This window comes from Henckelia pumila, chromosome 3 (assembly GCF_033568475.1).
Source record: "Henckelia pumila isolate YLH828 chromosome 3, ASM3356847v2, whole genome shotgun sequence".
NCBI classification, from domain to species: Eukaryota; Viridiplantae; Streptophyta; class Magnoliopsida; order Lamiales; family Gesneriaceae; genus Henckelia; species Henckelia pumila.
Window position 1 is genome coordinate 75,951,139 of NC_133122.1, and position 21,147 is coordinate 75,972,285.

General features: G+C 36.9%; 1 protein-coding gene across 1 annotated transcript; it reads right to left on the reverse strand.

Moving 5' to 3' along the window:
- Positions 1–10,717: 10,717 nt before the first annotated feature.
- On the reverse strand, positions 10,718–15,114 carry LOC140889050 (uncharacterized). Its single transcript, XM_073296752.1, has 9 exons — positions 14,974–15,114; positions 14,210–14,832; positions 13,901–14,144; positions 13,522–13,785; positions 13,025–13,221; positions 12,699–12,879; positions 12,132–12,524; positions 11,678–12,071; positions 10,718–11,076 (listed from the first exon to the last, which is right to left on the reverse strand). The coding sequence occupies exons 1-9, from the start codon at positions 15,112–15,114 to the stop codon at positions 10,718–10,720; spliced, it is 2,796 nt and encodes a 931-aa protein (XP_073152853.1).
- Positions 15,115–21,147: the final 6,033 nt, after the last annotated feature.

A 21,147-nucleotide genomic window follows, 5' to 3' on the forward strand; every position in this document is an offset into this window, starting at 1 on the left:
AAATTATCGCAAGTGCACGAATCAAGTTATAATAAAATATACTGAGTACAAGTATCGTCCTCAGGGACTATGTCACAATAATTCGATTATTTTACTCATCTACCCAAAGTAACGAAAATTGATGATTGATTATACTAAAGTTATAAATTAATGAATTCAACTTAAAATGCTTGAAAATAAAATAAATAACCAAAGAAACTTTTTAGAATAGAGAAATATAATATGAGAATATTTTGTTGGAATCTCTGTTCACCTTTTATCTTATTGAACTTAACGATTGAAATTTACTTTTATACACATAAATTCAATAGTAATTCCTGATATATCGACACTCTCTCTCGAGTTCATGACAAACTAACTCAAGTTAATGAAACAGTTAAATCTCTTTAATTATTTATCATTACTGTTTGCTTTGTGTTCTTTGAATTCCTTCAACTTTCAACCTGGTAGTCTATGGTTATCAACATGTACTAAATATCATATATCTATGCATATTTTAAGTTCATGGAGTATGTCACTCGTCCTAATCATGAATTTATCTCTCTATAACAATTCACAACATACGAATCTATGCTAAAGTTAGCTACTCCTCAACATAGAATGATAAATCATGACAAAATCAAATAATAACATAAAGTAAACTGAATTCGTCCAACAAATTCAATCACACAAACGTGTTTCGGGGTTTGGATCCCCTAAATTCCAACAAAATAAAGTTTAGCTACTACAACTAATAATAAAAATTAATCTAACAATGTTTTTCAACATAAAAATTCAAAGTCTGGAAGAGAAAAAAACTCAAAACAAGCCGAACGATCTTCCAATCCCTTCACAGTCGTCGTGCCTTGTTCTTCTGTGTGTCTCACCCTCAAAACTTCTGAAAATTTTCTATTTAAATTGCCCTCAGAGTCCATTCCTTCTAAAACACCCGGAATAAAAATTTCCAAAATTACCCAAAAGAGCCTAAGCGGTAGAAATTTGCAGCTCGGGCGCTGAGAATTCTGCCTCCTCACTGCCTATGTTCCTTGAGCACGCACTTGAGCCGTAATAAATTATCGCTCGGGGGCGCAGTTTCTGCCCCACTTTCTTTTTGCCTTTTTTTATGCATGCGCTAGAGCTGCAATATTTAGCAGCTCGAGCGCACCCTGTTGATTCCCAAAAAATATTGATTCTTCTTATTTTCATGCCAAGTCAACCATAAATCTGGAGAAGTGAACAAAACACAAGGGAAAACACTAAATGCAAAAAAAATTAAACGAGATTTAAAATGAACAAATTGACACAAACGAATGAAATAAACAAAGAAACCAAGCAATAAAACACGCAAAAATGACTCCTATCAACCTTCCCAAACTAACATTTTGCTCGCCCTCGAGCAAAATTGGTGACAAACTAGAATGCACACAAAATACAAAACAAAAACAAAACCCAACAATTATGGGGTTTAGTAAATGCCGCCCGCAGGGCACTACCCTGCAGGCGACGTGTAACCTCATGATTGGTCAAAATTAGTGGGTCACACGTAGGGCCCACTAATTTTAACAAATCATGAACCGCCACGTCACCCGCAGGACAGTACCCTGCGGGTAGCATCGACTCAACCCAACTATGGATAAACTCATATTTTCCAAGCCTCAAATATTTCATTGCCTTGCATTAAAATTTCAGTGTGTCTTTCAGATTTCATGTGAACGTGAGTGTGTGGATAGTGGTTCCATTGTTATGCACCTCAAAGAGACTCAATTAACTTGGGCTATAAGATCTAAATGACACATCAAGGTAAATCTACCCCTTAAACACCCATTCTCTCAGTTATGTCCTCCACCTTTTCACCTCCTTTGGAATTTTCAAAAAAATATTTACCAATGAATGATCCATAGATATCAATTACGCACCCCCGGATTTTACATCCGGTAAATTTTTAACCTCATTTGGTCCACAAACTTAGCGCAGATTTAGGGATTAGAATTTCAATCCCAATTGAAGCCCGGATGGAATTATTAAAAAAATGTTTTCATACCCCATTTAACTCGCAGAATTAACTATAACTTTGATAGGATTCGGATTTAAATCCCCTCGTCTATAGCCCGGATGAAGTATCTTTGTTACAAATTTGGATTTTTTGCAAGAAATCAGTTTTTTATGCCCCATTTAATCCGCAAACTTAGCTCAGATTTTGAGATTAGGATTTCAATCCCTAATCAAGCCCGGATGAAACATTAAAATAAATTGTATGGGTGCGCTATGGATCATTCAATTTCCCAAACTCATCAGTGCATTAGTAGATTTAACTAACACTAGTAGAATTTCCTTCATTTACTTCGATTATTAACTGAAGTCGTAGGTAGATAATTACCGAAGTAGTGTCACGTGAAGTAATAGGTACTGTTTTACTTCGTGTTAAAACCGAAGTCGTAGACCTGAAATTACCGAAGTCTTTGGTTGGTTCATGGAGCCAAAACCGGTTCAGGATTGCGCCGATGCCGAAGTAAAATCACATCTTTTACTTCGGCAATTTCATTAATTAATGAAGTAAAAGAATGTCTTTTACTTCGTTAATTTCTTAAATTCCCGAAGTAAATATATGTTTTTTACTTCGCCGATTAATGAAATTACCGAAGTAAAAGATAGTTTTTACTTCGGCAATGAAACTAATTGACGAAACAGAAGAAAGTTTTTTACCTCGGTAATTTTAATTATCGACGAAGCAAAAGAATGTTTTATACTTCGGCTATTTCACTAATTGACGAAGTAAAAGACATTATTTGCTTCGTTGATTAGTGAAATTGCCGAAGTAAAAGAAGACATACAATAATGCCACAATATAAATATATTTTTAAAACTTAAAATAGACTAATAAGATTAATAAATTATCAATCCCAAAACGACAAACATCCATAAATCCACAAGTATATATCCACCAAAATAATCTGAAAATATGCATGTATTCACAAGTATTTCTACAAAAATAAAATTGTATCCACAGAGATAAAAACAAAGTATTATCTCAACGAGCATGACACATTTAGGCACCTACTTAGGAGTATGAACAAAGAGATGAAAACTAATTCTTTATCCTCCCAAATTCAATCATCATTTTCTTTACTTGCAACTCTGGATCAAGTTTTCCAGCCAAAGCTAACAGCAATGTGGTCTTGCCAGAATTCGGCGGCCTTGATAGCAGTGTCAGTCTACATAACACAATCAATAAAATCTTGAATAATATTGAAACAATAGAAAGAGCTAAGCTACAGCAAGCAGTTAGGCATATGTTACTCAAGTTATATAATAACTGATTTAGCTAAAAGATAAACATTGTAGGCACTCTTCCTCTTGGAGCTCCATCGCTTTGTTTCTTGCACTGCTTAGTTGTTCATATTTGTGATGCATTATGAACTTGATTCTTAATGCTTGATGTAGCACTATAAATTACATATTTGCCAGAGTTATAACTTAATAAATATGATAAAGTGGTAAGGATTGTATTCTTATGAGATGCAGTCCAATGGGCATGCGCCAATAACTTCTTGAATCTTGTCTTCATGATCAGCCCATTGAGTCACAACTCGAGCTCTTCCATATACTTATTCAACAGCAAATGTTTTAGCAGCAAATAAAGAACATTTCAAGCAATCCATGCACTTGACTTCATAGACAAAAACAACCCATGCAAAGTATACACTGAAGTTTATCTTCTAAAATTGAAGCTTGAAAATATTAAGTTAATCAAATAACAAAGGTAAATGAAACGTAAAAATATAATCCAAGTAACTTGGACTTTTTTTATAGTCATTAGATAAGAGTAGGCTGGAATATGGGTGATTTTTTTATGATAATCACAGGTAAGTTGCTAAACATGACAATGAAATCCTACCATGATTAATGAATTCCTGCAAAACTAAATGGGGCTCCAACTTCTGAAGAGAGCACTCGTCATAAGCAAGAGAGTTCACATGACTTGGAAACCAATGGCTTTGCCACTGAAACATTCATAGACCAATTATTATACACATGCACATCAAAATCAAAATGAGAATAAATTCATGAAATCTGATCACAAAAGAAACAAGATGCTGCATGAAAATGTTTATTCCAGCATATAAAAAATAAATTAACTCTTTATAATCACCTTTCTGCGAGCTTCATCAACCAACATCTTGTCTTGCTTCTGAAAAACAGCAAGCTCCTCATCTAAAGCAGCCTCTGCTTCAGCAGCAACCACATTTCTTGTGCTGTGAATATACTAAGCTCTTGAAAATTTGGTCCAGAACTCTTTCTCAGTCATCTGGAATAGAAGAGTAAAATTCATTTTTTTAGCGATTCATCGTTATTGCAATACATAACAAGTACCTGAACCACACTATATCTTCAAGGCTTTTGCAAAAGGCAAAGTATATATATTCTTAAATCTTACTATACAAACCACGTTGCCCAGGCAGCATTTTGAAGAGGATAACTATATTGCAACCACGAAATATCAGACAAAAATAACTTTCAAAGAAGTGACAATTTTTAGTGTATGTACATAATTCATATAAATTCACAAAATTTCACAAACTAACATTAGATGATTCTTTGGAACAAAATCATTAGATAGCACCATCCAAAAATGAAAATAATTTTGAACAAATTAACAGATAGATTATTTAAAAAATTAAACTTTTTTCTATCATCATTAAATCACCTGGTCTCTTCTCCGAAGCTTTATGTTCGACTCATTACAAGATAATAAGAATATGATTAAATTTCAAGGCATCTAGACCCAGGTATAAGAACCATGAATGAAGCACAAAAAGTTCAGAAAACCCACTAAAAATTACAATAGGGTGTGCGGAGAACATCACATCAACCATAAACTTTACCAGTGTACCAACGAGTGAAAGGGAGAAGTCAGTGAAGAAGAACGACAAGAAAATATTTGGCAAACAGAAAAATCTCAAAGTATGATCAGAATTTTCAAGGTATTTTAACCTTGTTTCGGACAAATTCAAATATGCTTGACAAACAGTTGGTTTCTCGACAAATATCTGAACAAAAATTCAGAATCCATATGTTAAAAAAGGGCACAAATTCATATGAGAAAAATACTTCAATCATTCAACAATAATTATAATTTACTTGTGACAAAAAGCAAAGCGAAGAAAGAGGCAAACAAAAGAAAAATATATTTTTAATTGTTCTCTCTCCGTCCGCGCATCTGTTAGTGGTTTGTTTTAAACATTCACCCTAAATCAAAAAATATATATAACTGAAGAGTGGTTACTGATTGGTAAGATTTTACACAAACCCTGGTCTCATGTTTCGTCCGAACACAACCTAAGTTAAATTATCTAACTGAGAAATCATATCAAGATGATAAAATACTAGAAGTACTGAAGTACATAAAAATATGCTCTCAAGTGAAATCTGTAAAATTGACTATCATTATTAAACGAAACAAATACGTGAGAATAATCACAACTAGCACTCTACCTCCCAAATGAGTATCCCCATTAGTCGAAAGCACCTCAGAAACACCATTGTATTTAGCCAAGATGCTAAGGTTGAATATTCCACCACCAAGCTCAAAGACAAGAGCGTTCTTTTCTTCACCTTTCTGGTCCAAACCATATGACATAGCTGCAATTGCTGGTTCATTAATAATCCTTACAACATTCAATCCAGAAATTGATCCAACATCTTTAGTGGTCTGTCTCTAGAATTTCAGTAAATACACAAATCCCTAGCTAGCTATCCACCTAACAGTACAAGATTTGAAAGACCAAAAGCTTACCAAGAAGGGTGATAATAACATCCTTGATTTTCTTGCCAAGATACGCTTCCGCCATCTTCTTCATCTTTGTCAAAAACCATGGCAATGATCTCCTCAGGACTGAACATCTTGTTCTCACCATCTTTGACAACTTGTATATAAGATGTAACACTTCAAAAGAACTCGCAAGAACGAATTCTTAGAAAAAAATGTCAAAAGCCAGATGAAGACTCGCAAGACGAGTTTGATGACTCTGTACAAAGAGAAAAATATGACTACAATCTTTCGGCCACAAAAATAAGCCGGATTTACACCAATACACCTCAAAATCTCACCATTATCGATAAGGTAAGTGAATATTGCTTACCCTTCTGCAGAATTCATAAAATATACTCAGATTTAATCGTGAAGATTGCTCCGACTTGCTTCACTTCAGAATATTGGACGGCTCCAGAAACCTCTTACAGCAGCATGCTTGATCCTTCGAAGAAGTGGCGCATACGGAGAGGACCTGGGAGGCTGAATCGGGGATTGAGAATGAAGATTGAGAGAAAGCCCTAGCTAACGATAGAATGAATTAAAAACTGGCGAAGTAAATTACAGATTTTCTACTAGTGTTTTTTCAGAAAAATAACCAAATGGAGATTCAGAATGTGTGTAGATGTCAAGGACAGGAGATGAAAATTGCTTTCAAGGTCAGAGATATGTATCTGAAGTTGTTCTTAGAGCTTTATGAAATTCAAGAAAAACTCATCAAAAAATTTTCACTTACATTTCCAACCCTTGCAATGCTGCAAAAATATAATAATTCATTGCACCTGTGGTTCGCAGAAAATCTTTAAAAAAAAGGGAAAGAAAAGTTAAGTGTTAAAAAAAGGAGTATTTTCTTTGAGAAAAAGGGAAAAAAAAAAGGGAAAAAAATCATTCAAATTAGTTGCATTTGCGCAAAAAATAACACAGTAGTTTAGTTATTCAATGAAGAAATATAATTTATTACACTAGCATCATCAAACTCAGGCTGATGATGACGACAACGATGAAATATCTCAAGACGCAAAAAAAAAATGATTTAAAAGCTTCACAATCAAATAAGCACAAACACAAGAGCTTGCTTTGAAAACCAAGTATCACCTCTGAAATATTTCATCTTTCTTCCTTATACTATTTCATCTTTCTCCTTTCTTTGTTTGGAAGTGTCTCAAAGCTCCTGCCCAATGTAAAAAGAAGAACATCGATCGAGCTGTAAGTGGGCTGAAGAAATACACTAACAGGATGATACATAAGGTGATTTGATCCATGAGTGAAACATATAAATATGTTAAAGATACAAGGGCAAAACACACATACCAAATAACAATCACACACAGATCACAAGAGTCCGAGAAGACCAGGAATATGAAGGCGACAAACCAGCCGAACCACGTAATCTTTTTGGCTATATGTAAAATTTTAAATGGAAAAAAGGAGTTGGAAAACTTGTCAGCCCCTGGAAATGCGACACCAGTGGGACAAAAGGAAAAATAAATAACAAAGGAATAAGAAAATAAACCATAAAAATAGTTCTAGATATTTTGGAATCAAGAAGCAAATAACCCCACCATCCTCAACCCTTCGCACTTCAAAACGTTTGACCAGAGTATAACTCAGAAGTTTCAAGTCCAAAGTCACTCAAATGTTATTTATACATAATGTTTAATTATATTGTATATTACAATAAGAGACAATGTAATACTGAAGTAACTCCCTTCAATATGTCCTCTAAATAGTAAATTCAAATGAGAACATGTTGAGCAGAGTATACCTCTGAAATTTCAAGGTCCAAAGTCGATCAAACATGCTACATAAGTTTAATTATATATTTAAATTTAAATAGATAAATATATTCAGAGCACACAATCGAATCAACACAAGAATACTGAACCTGAAATCTGTTGTCTGTTGATCACAAGGAAAAACGTTGTACGCGACCGAGATGTCGGTATTGAGTTTAGACACCGTGGGCATTAATTCCATTAAATATGGTCCCTCCTGTCTGCCCAACCAAAATATTTTACTTTTCCTGTCTGCCCAACCAAAATTAAATCCACACTTTATTGCACTAATTAAATAGATATTTATAGGTATTTACTTCAAACAAGAAGATACGAAATGAGAAATGCCCACATTCAATCACACCAAATTGCAATACATGGATTACTCACGGAGAGTTTTAAAAAAAGAAATGAAAAATAGAACGAGCAGCAGAGGAAGAAAGGGAACGTACGAGGATGCGGGCGGCGAGGGAGTGAGAGGGGCCATGGAGCAGAGCGAGACGAGAGCAGTCTCCGCCGCGGAGTGCTCGGCTTGGCGGAGCGTAGAGTAGTAGTGGGGGCTCTCAAAGGCTTCTCCGTTGAAGTTCACGATCGCCTTGAAGCGCAAGGCGTGGTCGGTACCCTCCCTTATCGAATCCAAGTGTTAATGAGCAGTTTCCGGCACGGTGGAACGTCGGAGACTCAAAATCAGACGCTAGGGTTTTAGAGAAAATGGGGATCGTAAAAAGGATGAAGAGATGTGGAGGGATAGTTCTTTGATCCAGTTTCCCTTTTTTCTACTTCAAAACCTGTATAAATTATATATTTTTTAAATTTATTACTTCATCAAATTGGTTGTGCAGAAGTAAAAAGTTGTCAAACATTAGTTGTGAAGCCTGTGTTTTTTAACATCTGAAATATAAATCTATTTTTTACTTCGCAGTTTTTATTATCGAAGTCTAATGTTATATATTACTTTGCAATTTTTAATCACTGAAGTAAAAAATGGCGAAGTAAAAATCCAAAATTCTACTAGTGTAAAATCACAAAGTATTCATTCGAGTTCGATAAACCCTTAGTGTCGTGCAATGATCTAACCACTGAAACTTAATCTTTCTTAGTGCATTTCACCGGTTGAACTATAGTGCAAAATGAATGTTCAAAATAAATCCAAAGGTCTATTATTTCAAGGATATAATTTTAAAATTTCTTCCTACACATCATCGCTGACTTTTATGAACTCCTCCACAGATAGCATGCATTACACGACACAAAAACACCAGAAAAAGACAGAATGCAAGAACAATTTAAAAGAAGACACCATCCCCAAACTTAAAAATGAGCATGGTCCTCAATGCTAAAAAAAACCAAAAGACAAACCTAAAAACACAAAGAATGAAAAACGAAACTAATGATGCAAAACACACAAAACAAACAAAAACAAATAAAACGAAACAAAAACTCCCCTGATCAATGGTAATCGTCGTCGCCAGCTGGTTCTTCATCTGGATCATCAGAAAGATCACGGATGGGTGCAGCATATTGGAAGCGAAACGGCGGTGGGTACGGTGGTGGGGTTGGAAAGGCCGCAGGATCCAACCCGGCATTAGTCAGCATCCCTCGCATCATATCGTTCGTCGACTCCAGATGGGAAAAAGTGATTTTCTGGCATTCATTTTGATATTGATCCCAGGCCGATAACTCATTGATCGTTTTTGTACTGGAGCGACGACTGGGTGGAGATTTTGGTACGTGTCTCGATGACTGACCGGCCCCGGAACTTGCCTGTCCGCTCGATGTAAACGCTCTTTTTCTGACAGTCTTCTTCGTCCTCATAATAGAAGCGTCCACATCTTGCATAGGATGTTTCCATTCTTTGTCGTCTCGAATAAGTACTCTAGCTTGCACACAAAGTGCGGAAACAATGGACGGGAAGAACAAGCCAATGTTCGATGTGCGGATGGTCATATACAGCTCCTTGTTGATGAGTTGACCGACATTAATCAGCCAGTTCTTGTGTAAAGCAAACAACAAAATTTCCCGGCTAGTCACCACGTAATTCGTGTGGGATACCGACATCATTTTATGAGTGAGAAACGAATAACACAGTGTCGGTTCCATCCTTAAAATTTTTTCTTTAAACGATAAAAATTTGATCGGGTCCTTCCAGATGTTACCATCATAAAACAATTCAGCAGAGACAAGATTCAAATCAGGACTAGCCTTAAACGCCTGAAATTGGTGGTCATCGACTGCGGGTGTTTGCAATAAAGTATTGAGAGTTTCTGGGTCAAAAGGAACCAACTTACCCCTAACAAAAGCTTTCCTATCGGTTTGCTTTGGGGCGTTGGCGTAAAATTCCCTCACCAAAGGCACGACGGTGGCTTGAGGTTGGCGGCAAAATTCAGTCTATCCGCGTTGAGCGATGCCGAGAGAGATGGTACGTACCTCAGATAAATCGATTCCTCTCTGGGGGATCGGATTCATATTGAGCTTGGCTGCTTCGTAACGTGCTCTGGCTTCCTCGGAGATGAATTTCCCGTCGATGATGTTGGAGGAGGAAGATGATGCCCAAGATGAGGCGATTTTTGCTTTCTTTGGTGTCATCTTGAACGGGATTGGAGATATGGTGTGCGATTTTTGAAGATAAAAAGCGAGAGTTAGAAGAAGGAAAAAGGGGCGTATGGTTTAGATGAGAGAAGGAAGGAGATGGAAATAAAAAGGAAAGGGGATTGGGTATTTTAAAATATCTGATTTTGCGACGCGCTCGGGCTGCAAGATTTAGCAGCCCGAGCGCTCTCCCTTCTGAACAAAACAGTGCGGGAAGTGAATTTGGGCGCTCGAGCTGCAAGATTTTGCAGCTCGAGCGCATCCCCTTTTGAACAAAATAGTGCGGGGCAGTGAGTTTGGGTGCTCAGTCTGCAATATTTTTCAGCTCGAGCGCACACCCGTTTGAAAAAATTGTGAAACCAGTGCACTTTCTCACTCGGGCTGCAAGATTTTACCGCCCGAGCTTACTCACCATAGCTAAAGAAAACGACAAAAATTAAGAAAATTACTAAAAATTCAACGAAAAGAAGAGTAAAATGTCTCACGCAAAATAAATTAAATAAAAGAGAGTTAAGAGAGTAGTTCTCAATTTAGAGTCTAGAGCTTGACTGTTCCCCTTACAAAACTAGTCTTGATCAGCCAGTGTGGTGATGATTGGCATGGAATCGACATCACCTCCCACATAATGTTTGATCCTCTGAGCGTTGACTGTGAAAGACTCGTTTCTTGCATCTTTTATCTCAATGGCCTTTGATGGATACACCCTGGTGATTTTGAAGGGGCCAGACCAGCTAGACTTCAATTTTCCTGGAAAGAGCCTCAACTGGGAGTTAAATAATAGGACATCGTCTCCTTCTTTGAATTCTCGATGGCGAATGCGACGGTCATGTATCCTCTTAGTCTGCTCCTTGTACGACACCGCCATATCATATGTGTGGTCCCGAAATTCCTCTAAATGGTGCAGTTCTAGCAGTCTCTTCTCCCCTGCAGCAGCAAACTCAAAGTTTAGTGTCTTAATGGCCCAATATGCTCTATGCTCTATGCTCTAATTCAACTGGTAAATGACATGTTTTACCAAAAAAAAATCTATATGGTGAGGTGCCTACATGAGTTTTAAATGATGTCCTGTAGGCCTATAACGCATCGTCAAGTCGAAGTGCCCAATATTTTCTATTTGTACTCACAATTTTTTCCAAAATTTGTTTAATTTATCGATTGGACACTTCTACTTGGCCACTTGTTTGGGGATGATAGGGTGTAGAAACTTTGTGCTTGACACCATATTTCTTCAAAAGTTTTTCAAATAGTTTGTTGCAAAAGTGGGTGCCACCATCACTAATAATTGCACGGGGTGTACCAAACCGGTAAAAAATATTTTTCTTCAAAAATTTTATGACCACCCGTGCATCATTAGTTGCACAAGCTTCCGCCTCTACCCATTTAGAAACATAATCGACAGCGACCAAAATGTATTTTTTTGTAAAAGAATTTGAAAATGGTCCCATAAAGTCAATTCCCCAAACACCAAATATCTCACACTAAATAATATTATTTAAAGGCATTTCATGATTGTTTGAGATATTACCTATACGCTGACATCTATCACAAGCAAGGACATAAGCACGGGCATCCTTAAAAAGATTTGGCCAATAAAAGCCACATTCAAGTACCTTAGCTGTTGTCTTTATTGGCCCATTGTGGCCTCCTACCTCACGGTCATGACAATGACTGAGGATACTTCTCATTTCATCTTCCGCCACACATCTCCGTATCATAGAGTCAGCACAAACTTTAAACAAAAAGGGCTCTTCCCAAAAATAATTCTTGACATCTGACATAAACTTTTTCTTCTGATGAAAAGATAAGTTATGTGGTGTGCCCATGACCAAGTAATTTACAAAATTAGCAGACCAAGGTGCGTTTTCTATGGCAAACAACTGTTCATCAGGAAACCAATCATCTATTTCCTCAGTATCATTCTGTGGGCACTCAGGAATGCATTCTAGTCTAGACAAACTATCTGCTACAATATTTTACACTCCTTTCTTATCTTTTATTTCTAAATCAAATTCTTGTAAGAGCGGGATCGACCTAATTAACCAAGGTTTTGCATCTTTCTTAGCCAATAAGTGTCTTATTGCAGACTGATAAGTGAAAACAGTGATTTTTGAAAGCACAAGGTATGAGTGAAACTTGTCAAGTGCAAAGACAACAGCTAGCAACTCCTTTTCAGTGGTTGCATAATTCAACTGAGCTTCATTCAAGGTTTTGCTAGCATAGTAAATAGTATGTAATACATTGTCTATTCTTTGGCCATGTACAGCTCCAATCGCCGAGTCGCTGGCATCACACATAACCTCAAATGGAAGATCCCAATTCGGTGATGTCAGCACTAGTGATGTGACTAATTTCTCTCTCAGAGTCTTGAATGCCTGAAAACAATGTGAGTCAAAGTCAAAAGGTGTATCCTTCACCAATAAAGAAGACAAAGATATTGCAATTTACGAAAAGTCTTTTATGAACCTCCGATAAAAACCGGCATGTCTTATAAAACTTATGACTCCCTTGATTGTCGTCGGTGGTGGTAAGTTCTGAATGACTTGCACCTTGGCCCTGTCCACCTCAATTCCATGCTCAGATATGCGGTGCCCCATTACAATTCCTTCTCTTACCATGAAGTGGCATTTCTCCCAGTTTAGCACAAAATTTGTTTCCTCGCATCTCATCAAAATAGCGTTTAGATTATTCAGAAATGCATCAAAATATTGACCAAAAATTGAAAAGTCGCTGAAAAGTAGCCATCATGCATCTCTGAAAAGTCGCTGGAGCATTACACAGACCAAAAGGCATACGTCTATAAGCAAACGTACCATATGGGCAAGTAAAGGTTTTTTTATCCTGATCTTCAGGTGCAATCACAATTTGATTATACCCTGAGTACCCATCTAGAAAACAATAGAATTCATAACCATAAAGTCTTTCGAGCATTTGGTCAATGAAAGGTAGGGGAAAATGATCGTTACAAGTTGCGTCATTCAATTTCCTATAATCTATACACACACGCCAACCTGTAACTGTCCTAAAAGTTATTAGCTCATTTTGCTCATTCTTAATGACAGTAATTCCCCCCTTTTTTGGTACACATTGAACAGGACTCACTCATGCACTATCAGAAATTGGGTAAATAATATCTGCATCCAGAAGTTTTATCGTTTCAGCCTTCACTACCTCTTGAATTTTGGGATTCAATCTCCTCTGTGGCTGGACCAACGGGTTTATTTTTTTTTCCATTAATATTTTATGCATGCAGATCGATGGATTGATTCCTTTGATATCTGCTACCTTCCAGGCGAACACACTCTTGTGGCTTTAGAGAACATCCAGTAGTTTGGTCTCCATTTCATCAGTCAAAGAGGAAAAAATTATTACAGGTAAATTTTCATTCTCACCAAGAAATACATATTTGAGATGAGTTGGCAGTGGTTTCAATGCAACAGTCGGCGGTTCTTCAAGAATGGGTTTTTGGAGTACTAAATCCTTCCGGTCACCGAGATCTTCGAGTTTAAGCTTGCCACCTTTTCGACACGACTGATTATCGTTCAAGTATGCAGTCATTTCTTCTCGTCCTACATTGATTTCGTCCTCATGAAAACTAGATACAAGTGCAGCTTCTAAAGGTTCCTGGAATGTATCCTGCACATAATTAAACAAAAGTGAGTCCACTGCATCTATTTGAAAACATTCTTCATTATATTGTGAACATTTAAGCGCATTAAACACATCAAAAAAAAAATTTCTCCTCTCCCACTGTCAACAGTAGTTCTCTCTTTTTGACATCTATGAGTGCTTTTCCTATTGCCAGTAAAGGTCTGCCCAGAATAAGGGGCATGTCCAAATCTTCTTCCATGTCAAGTACCACAAAATCCACCGGGAAGATTAATTTGTCTACTTTCACCAGTACATCTTCTATTATCCCTCTTGGATACTTTAGAGATCTGTCAGCCAATTGCAACGACATCCTGGTGGGTTTCGGCTCTCCCAAACTCAGTTTCCTGAAAAAGAATATGGCATTAGATTTATGCTAGCACCTAAATCACACAAAGATTTATGAAAATACACATCATTAATCATGCAAGGGATAGAGAAACTCCCTGGTTCTTTTTGCTTTGGTGGGATCTTGTTCTGAACCAGTGCAGAGCAATTTTTTGTTAAACTGATCATGGCATTCTCCTCCAATTTCCTCTTGTTGGAGAAAATCTCCTTCAAGAACTTAGCATAGCTGGGCATTTTCATGAGTGTGTCGGAAAAATGGATGTTGATATTCAATTTCTTGAATACCTCTAGAAATTTTGCAAACTGGGATTCTAGCTTGGCTTTCTTGAGAGCTGTAGGAAAAGGTGGTGGAATAACAACATTATTTTGTGATGTGGGTGGTTGTGTAGAAGTAGAAGACTTACCTGCAGTTTTCTCCAGTACAGTATCTTCTGGCTCTTTCGCTTCTTGTCTTTCAGATTCTATCCTCTTTCCACTTCTCAATTCAACTGATTTTACCTGCTCTTTTGGATTTTTCGCCGTGTCGCTTGGCAAAGTACCCAGATCTCTGCTGGACATCGCCTTAGCCAATTGCCCTATATGATTCTCCAAATTCTTTATCGATGCATCCGGATTTTGCATTCTGGTTTCAGTGGATGATATGAACTTTTGCATCATCTGTTCCATGCTTGACTTCTCCTCCTGATGCTATTTTCCATAGTTTTGATTCCCATATGGCCTATTATTCTATCCTCCCCACAAAAATTTTGGATGTTGTTTCCACCCTTGATTATATGTATTTGAGAATGGATCATTCCTAGGGCGGTTTTGATTTCCCACATAGTTTACCATACCTCCCTCCGGTTGATATGATGGATTTCCAGTCGGACAATCTTTTGTAAAGTGTTCAGCACCACATTTCTCACTCCACACTTCTTGAATACGCATCGTAGAATGCCCTAAAATTAGCTCTTCAATCCTCTTATTCATGACCTCAAGCTGAGCTGCTACTGAAGTGAATTCATCAACTTGATGAATTCCTGCGGATCCCTAGCTGCACTTCTCTAAGACTGAGGGTGATAACTACTAGATGTCATCTCCTCAATTAATTCATATCCATCCTCTGGTGATTTTCGTAATAAATTACCACCTGATGCTGCATCTAACATGGTTCAATTAGAGTGAGGAAGACCATAATAAAAAATTTGTACCACAAGGTCGTCTGGTAGTTGGTGGTGTGGGCATCTCCTCAATAGATCTTTATAGCGCTCCTACGCTTCATAGAGTGTTTCTTGTTCTCCTCGAGCAAATGTTGTGATTTCAGCTCTTAGCTTCATCGATTTGGATGGTGGGAAGTATTTGGTGAGGAAATCTTTTGCGAGATCATCCCAAGTGGTGATGATACCTGTAGGTAGATTCGTTAGCCATGGTTTAGCCTTATCTCTTAATGAAAAAGGGAATAAACACAAACAAATAGCGTCATCAGAAACTCCCTGAATCTTGAAAGTATCACAAATCTCTAGAAAATTTGTAAGGTGAGCATATGGGTCATCGATCGTCATCCCACCAAATTGGACTGTGTTTTGCACCATTTGAATGATAGCAGGCTTGATTTCAAAATGATTCGCTGCTATTGTTGGCCTGATGATGCTTGGTCTAGCATCGTCGATGGATGGAAAGGAGTTATCCATCATGGATCTATAGACAGGTGGTGCATTATTCTCAGCATGTCCATCTAAACGTAATCTTTCTTCGTCCGTCATTGCTTCTTGTTGTATCCTTCTTCTCCTGCGAAATGCTCTTTCCATTTCTGCATCAAAAGGCACAAGTTCCGAATCAAGTGAATGTTGCATGCACTGCCGGAATATCCTGCAATTCACGGATGGAAATAGTGATTAAAATTGGAATAAATAAATATAAATAAAAACAAATTAAAGTAATCAATAGTCCCCAGCAGCGGCGCCAAAAACTTGATTGAGCAAATACCAACACTTAAAATCAATATAAATATCTCTCAATTATTCTCAAAATTATCGCAAGTGCACGAATCAAGTTATAGTAAAATGTACTGAGTACAAGTATCGTCCTCAGGGACTATGTCACAATAATTCGATTATTTTACTCCTCTGCCCAAAGTAACGAAAATTGATGATAGATTATACGAAAGTTATAAATTAATGAATTCAACTTAAAACGCTTGAAAATAAAATAAATAACCAAAGCAACTTTTTAGAATTGAGAAATATAATATGAGAATATTTTGTTGGAATCTCGGTTCACTTTTCCCCTAATTAAACTCAACGATTGAAATTTACTTTTATACACATAAATTCGAAAGGAATTCCTGATATATCGACACTCTCTCTCGAGTTCATGTCAAACTAACTCAAGTTAATGAAACAATTAAATCTGTTTAATTATTTATCATTACTGATTGCTTTGCATTCTTTGAATTCCTTCAACTTTCAAACTGGTAGTCTATGGTTATCAACATGTACTAAATATCATATCTCTATGCATACTTTAAGTCCATTGATTATGTCACTCGTCATAATCATGAATTTATCTCTCGATAACAATTCACAACATACGAATCTATGCTAATGTTAGCTACTCCTCAACATAGAATGATAAATCATGACAAAATCAAATAATAGCATAAAGTAAACTCAATTCGTCCAATAAATTCAATCACACAAACGTGTTTCGGGGTTCGAATCCCTTAAATTCCAACAAAAGAAAGTTTAGCTACTAAAACTCATAATAAAATTTAATCTAACAATGTTTTTCAACATAAAAATTCAAAGTTTGGAAGAGAAGAAAACTCAAAACAATTCGAACGATCTTCCAATCCCTTCACAGCCATCGTGCCTTGTTCTTCTGCGTGTCTCACCATCAAAACTTCTGAAAATCTTCTATTTAAATTTCCCTCAGAGTCCTTTCCTTTTAAAACACCCGGAATAAAAATTTCCAAAATTACACAAGAGCGCCCGAACGGTAGAAATTTGCAGCTCGGGCGCTGATAATTTCGCCTCCTCACTGCCTATGTTCCTTGAGCACGCGCTCGAGCAGTAATAAATTACCGCTCGGGCGCACAATTTTTGCCCCACTTCTCTGTTTTTCTTTTTTTATGCATGCGCTCAAGCTGCAATATTTAGCAGCTCGAGCGCACCCTATTGATTCCCAAAAATTATTGATTCTTCTTATTTTCCTGCCAAGTCAACCATAAATCAGGAGGAGTGAACAAAACACAATGGAAAACACTAAATTCAAACAAAACAAGATTTAAAACGAACAAATTGACACAAAAGAATGCAAAACACAAAGAAAACAAGCAATAAAACATGTGAAAATGACTCATATCAATGCATTTTGGATTAATTAATGCACCTTGTACTTTCATGAGATTGATTAATCATGTCTTGCGTGCACATATTGGAAAATTTTTTGTGGTTTATTTTGATGATATATTGGTGTATAGCAATAATTTGGATGATCATGTGGAACACATGAGAATTGTGCTAATCACACTAAAAGCTGAACATTTGTATGCTAACTTGAAAAGGTGTGTGTTTTGTACATAAGAACTTGTGTTTCTTGGTTATGTTGTGAGTTCTCAAGGTGTAAAAGTTGATGAGGAGAAGGTAAGTGCAATTCGAGATTGGCCAACGCCTACTTCTATTAGTCAAGTTCGAAGTTTTCATGATCTTGCAAGTTTCTATAGGAGATTTGTGAAAGATTTCAGCACTTTGGCGGCACCTATGACTGCGGTGATCAAGAAGAACGTTCCATTCCATTGAGACGAGGAGAAAGAGAAGTCTTTCAATATTATTAAGCAAAAATTAATTAATGCTCCTTTACTTGTATTACCTTATTTTTCTAATACTTTTGAAATTGAATGTGATGCATCAGGTGTAGGTATTGGAGGTGTCTTGATGCAAGGTGGGCGGCCAATTGCATATTTCAGTGAGAATCTTAGTGGGGCTTCTTTGAATTATCCTACCTACGGCTAGGAGTTTTATGCATTGGTGAGGGTACTCGAGACATGACTACACTACTTGAGGCCAAAGGAGTTCGTGATTCATACGGACCATGAATCTTTGAAGCATCTCAAAGTTCAACTTTGTGGAGACTTTTCCCTACATTATCAAGTACAAGCAAGGTAAAGAGAATGTGATAGCGGAAGCTCTATCACGAAGGAATATCCTTTTGTCTATTTAGATTTGAAGTTCTTGGGATTTGAGAATGTGAAAGAGTTATATGCTAGTGATGTTGATTTTGGTGAGATCTATGAGTCGTGTATTCGTGGTCCAAAGGATAAATTTTACATGCATGATGGTTATTTGTTTAAGGATGATAAGTTATGTATTCCTAAGTCTTCAATTCGTGAATTTCTTGTTAGGGAATCACATGATGGTGGTTTGATGGGACACTTTGACGTGATTAAAACATGTCAAACTTTGCATGAACACTTTTATTGGCCACATATGAAGCATGATGTTGAGAAAATTTGTGAAAGGTGTGTGACTTGTAGGAAAGCTAAGTCTAGACAACAACCACATGGACTTTATATTCCACTTCCTGTTTTTAGTGAACCGTGAGTAGATATTTCTATGGATTTTGTTCTAGGACTACCGAGATCTAAGAAGGGGAGGGAATTTATTTATGTTGTGGTTGATAGGTTTTCAAAGATGAGTCATTTTATTGTGTGTCATAAATCTGATGATGTTTCACATGTTGCGGATTTATTCTTTAATGAAATTGTTAGATTGCATGGCATGCCTAGGAGTATTGTGTCTGATAGGGATACTATTTTCTTGAGTTAATTTTGGAAAACATTATGGTGCAAACTTGGTACTAAACTGCTGTTTTCAACTACATGTCATCTTCAAAAGGATTTTCAAACTGAGGTTGTTAATAGGACGTTAGGAACTTTGTTGTGTACAATAATCAAAAAGAATTTGAAGAGTTAGGAAGAATGTTTGTCTTTTGTTAAATTTGCATATAATCATAGTGTGCATTCTACTACGAATTTTTCTCCGTTTGAAATTGTGTATGGTTTTAATCATTTAACTTCATTGGATTTGATGTCTTTGCCTATGAGTGAAAGGGTTAACATGGATGGTAAGAAAAAGGCGGAGTTTGTGAGAAGTTTGCATGAGAAGGTGAAGGTGAATATTGAGAAGAAGAACTTGAAATATACAAAACAAGCGAATAAAGGTAAAAATAAAGTTGTGTTTGAACTGGGTGATTGGGTATGGTTTCACTTGAGAAAAGAGCGGTTTCCAGAGAAAAGACGTTTGAAGTTGTTACCTAGAGGCAATGGTCCTTTTAAATTCTTAGAGCGAATCAATGACAATGCCTACACCTAGAGGCAATGGTCCTTTTCAATTCTTAGAGCGAATCAATGACAATGCCTACAAATTGGACTTGTCAGGTGAGTACAATGTGAGTACAACTTTTAATTTTTCTGACTTATCGTTGTTTGATGTAGGTGATGATCGAGATTTGAGGAAAAATCCTTTTCAAGAAGGGGAGGATGATGCGATCATGGATGGCTCGCATGTTGATTGCGTTCTTAGGAAAGCTAAGGATCCGTTGGAAATCCCACGAGGACCAATTACGAGGGGTCGGAGCAAGAAATTTAAGGAAGCACTTTAATCTTTTTTGATGAATTATCAAGAAGGCATTGGAATGTTTGAAGATCAATTTTTGGGGGGTGCTATAATCTTATTGAGGTCCAAAGAGATCAAGGAAGTGAAGAAAATATTGAAGAAAATGCAAAAACACACGACTTGATTCGAAGCTCAGGCGCCCGCGCCCATGTATTCGTGTGCCCGCACCATCATCTGCGAGCTTCATGCACGCACGCGCCCTTTGACTCGCGCGCCCACGCTGACGGGTGAATTTTGACGAAGATTGTGCGAGCTTCATGCGTGCCCGCGCCCTTTGATTTGCGTGCCCGCGCTGTAGCTAGAAAAGGAAGGATCGAGAATGCGTGACCCCTGCGCGCCCGCGCAGCAATCTTTTACACATACTTTGATGTGTTTGTGTGTGTGCGAGATTTTTGATGTTTTGGCATTATTTTTCCTATTTTGAGTCTTCTAAGCATACTTGGAAACTTTTGGATGATATCTTTAGATATATTTTGCAAAATTTTACGCTATCTTTTATTAATTTGTAGTTGTATTATAAATACAAAAAATACATTCATTATTGAATAGAATACAATTCATATTTTGATTATTCAAATTAAAATTCTCTCTAGAAATTTTCTTAAGGCTTTCTATCTTTATTTCAAATCAAACTTATCAAAGTTCATAGTTTTATGGCGTTTGTCGATTGTTCTTCTTCGTGTATTGTCAGAAACAAGTTTTCTGAAGGTTTTGTCGAGATCAATTGTTTATCTCATGAATTTCTATTGCTAGTTTTGTTGTAAACTAGAGGTGGAGTTTCCAAAGTTTATTACTTGTTTCAGGATCCGGTAAATTTTTTGATTTCTTTTGTTATTGAATTGAGGGTATGATTCTATATAATCTTGTTTGTTATTCATAGAATAAGAATTCATATCACGTAGTAAGGATGTGCCCAGGCTCTGGGGCATGCGACATCAGCGGGCTGATGACGGACGAAGGGATGGCTCTGTGTTAGACCTCGGTCTTAATCATATAATCTCGAATACTTAAAATGATAAGATAAGATAAACCAATAGATAAGTCAAATAAAAAAAATTATTTTTCTGGTGAACAGTTCCTCGCTCGATCGGTAAAACACAACCGATCGAGCGGGCAAAACTATGTTTTAAAAATAAGGAGGCTACAGACAATCTCGCTCGATCGGCCAAACTCTACCAATCGAGCGAGGTCAACTATGAACCAATTTCCAGAAATAAACTCACCAAAATTCAGCTTTATAAATCCATTCAATACATAATGAGGTACAAAATACATGCAACAATAGCATACAAACCTCAATACTCGCATAATCGATACAACATAATCAATAAAGTTTGAGTTCTCAACA

Bases quoted from the DNA above. Each gene is read 5' to 3' on its own strand.
- LOC140889050 (XM_073296752.1), bottom strand. From the start codon at position 15,114: ATGAATAAGAGGATTGAAGAGCTAATTTTAGGGCATTCTACGATGCGT. The intron at 13,786-13,900 runs GTGGGAGAGGAG...AATTATGTGCAG, and splicing joins AGAGAGAACTACTGTTGACA to GATACATTCCAGGAACCTTT. The intron at 12,525-12,698 runs GTGCAAGTCATT...CATTGTTTTCAG, and splicing joins TTGAGGTGGACAGGGCCAAG to GCATTCAAGACTCTGAGAGA.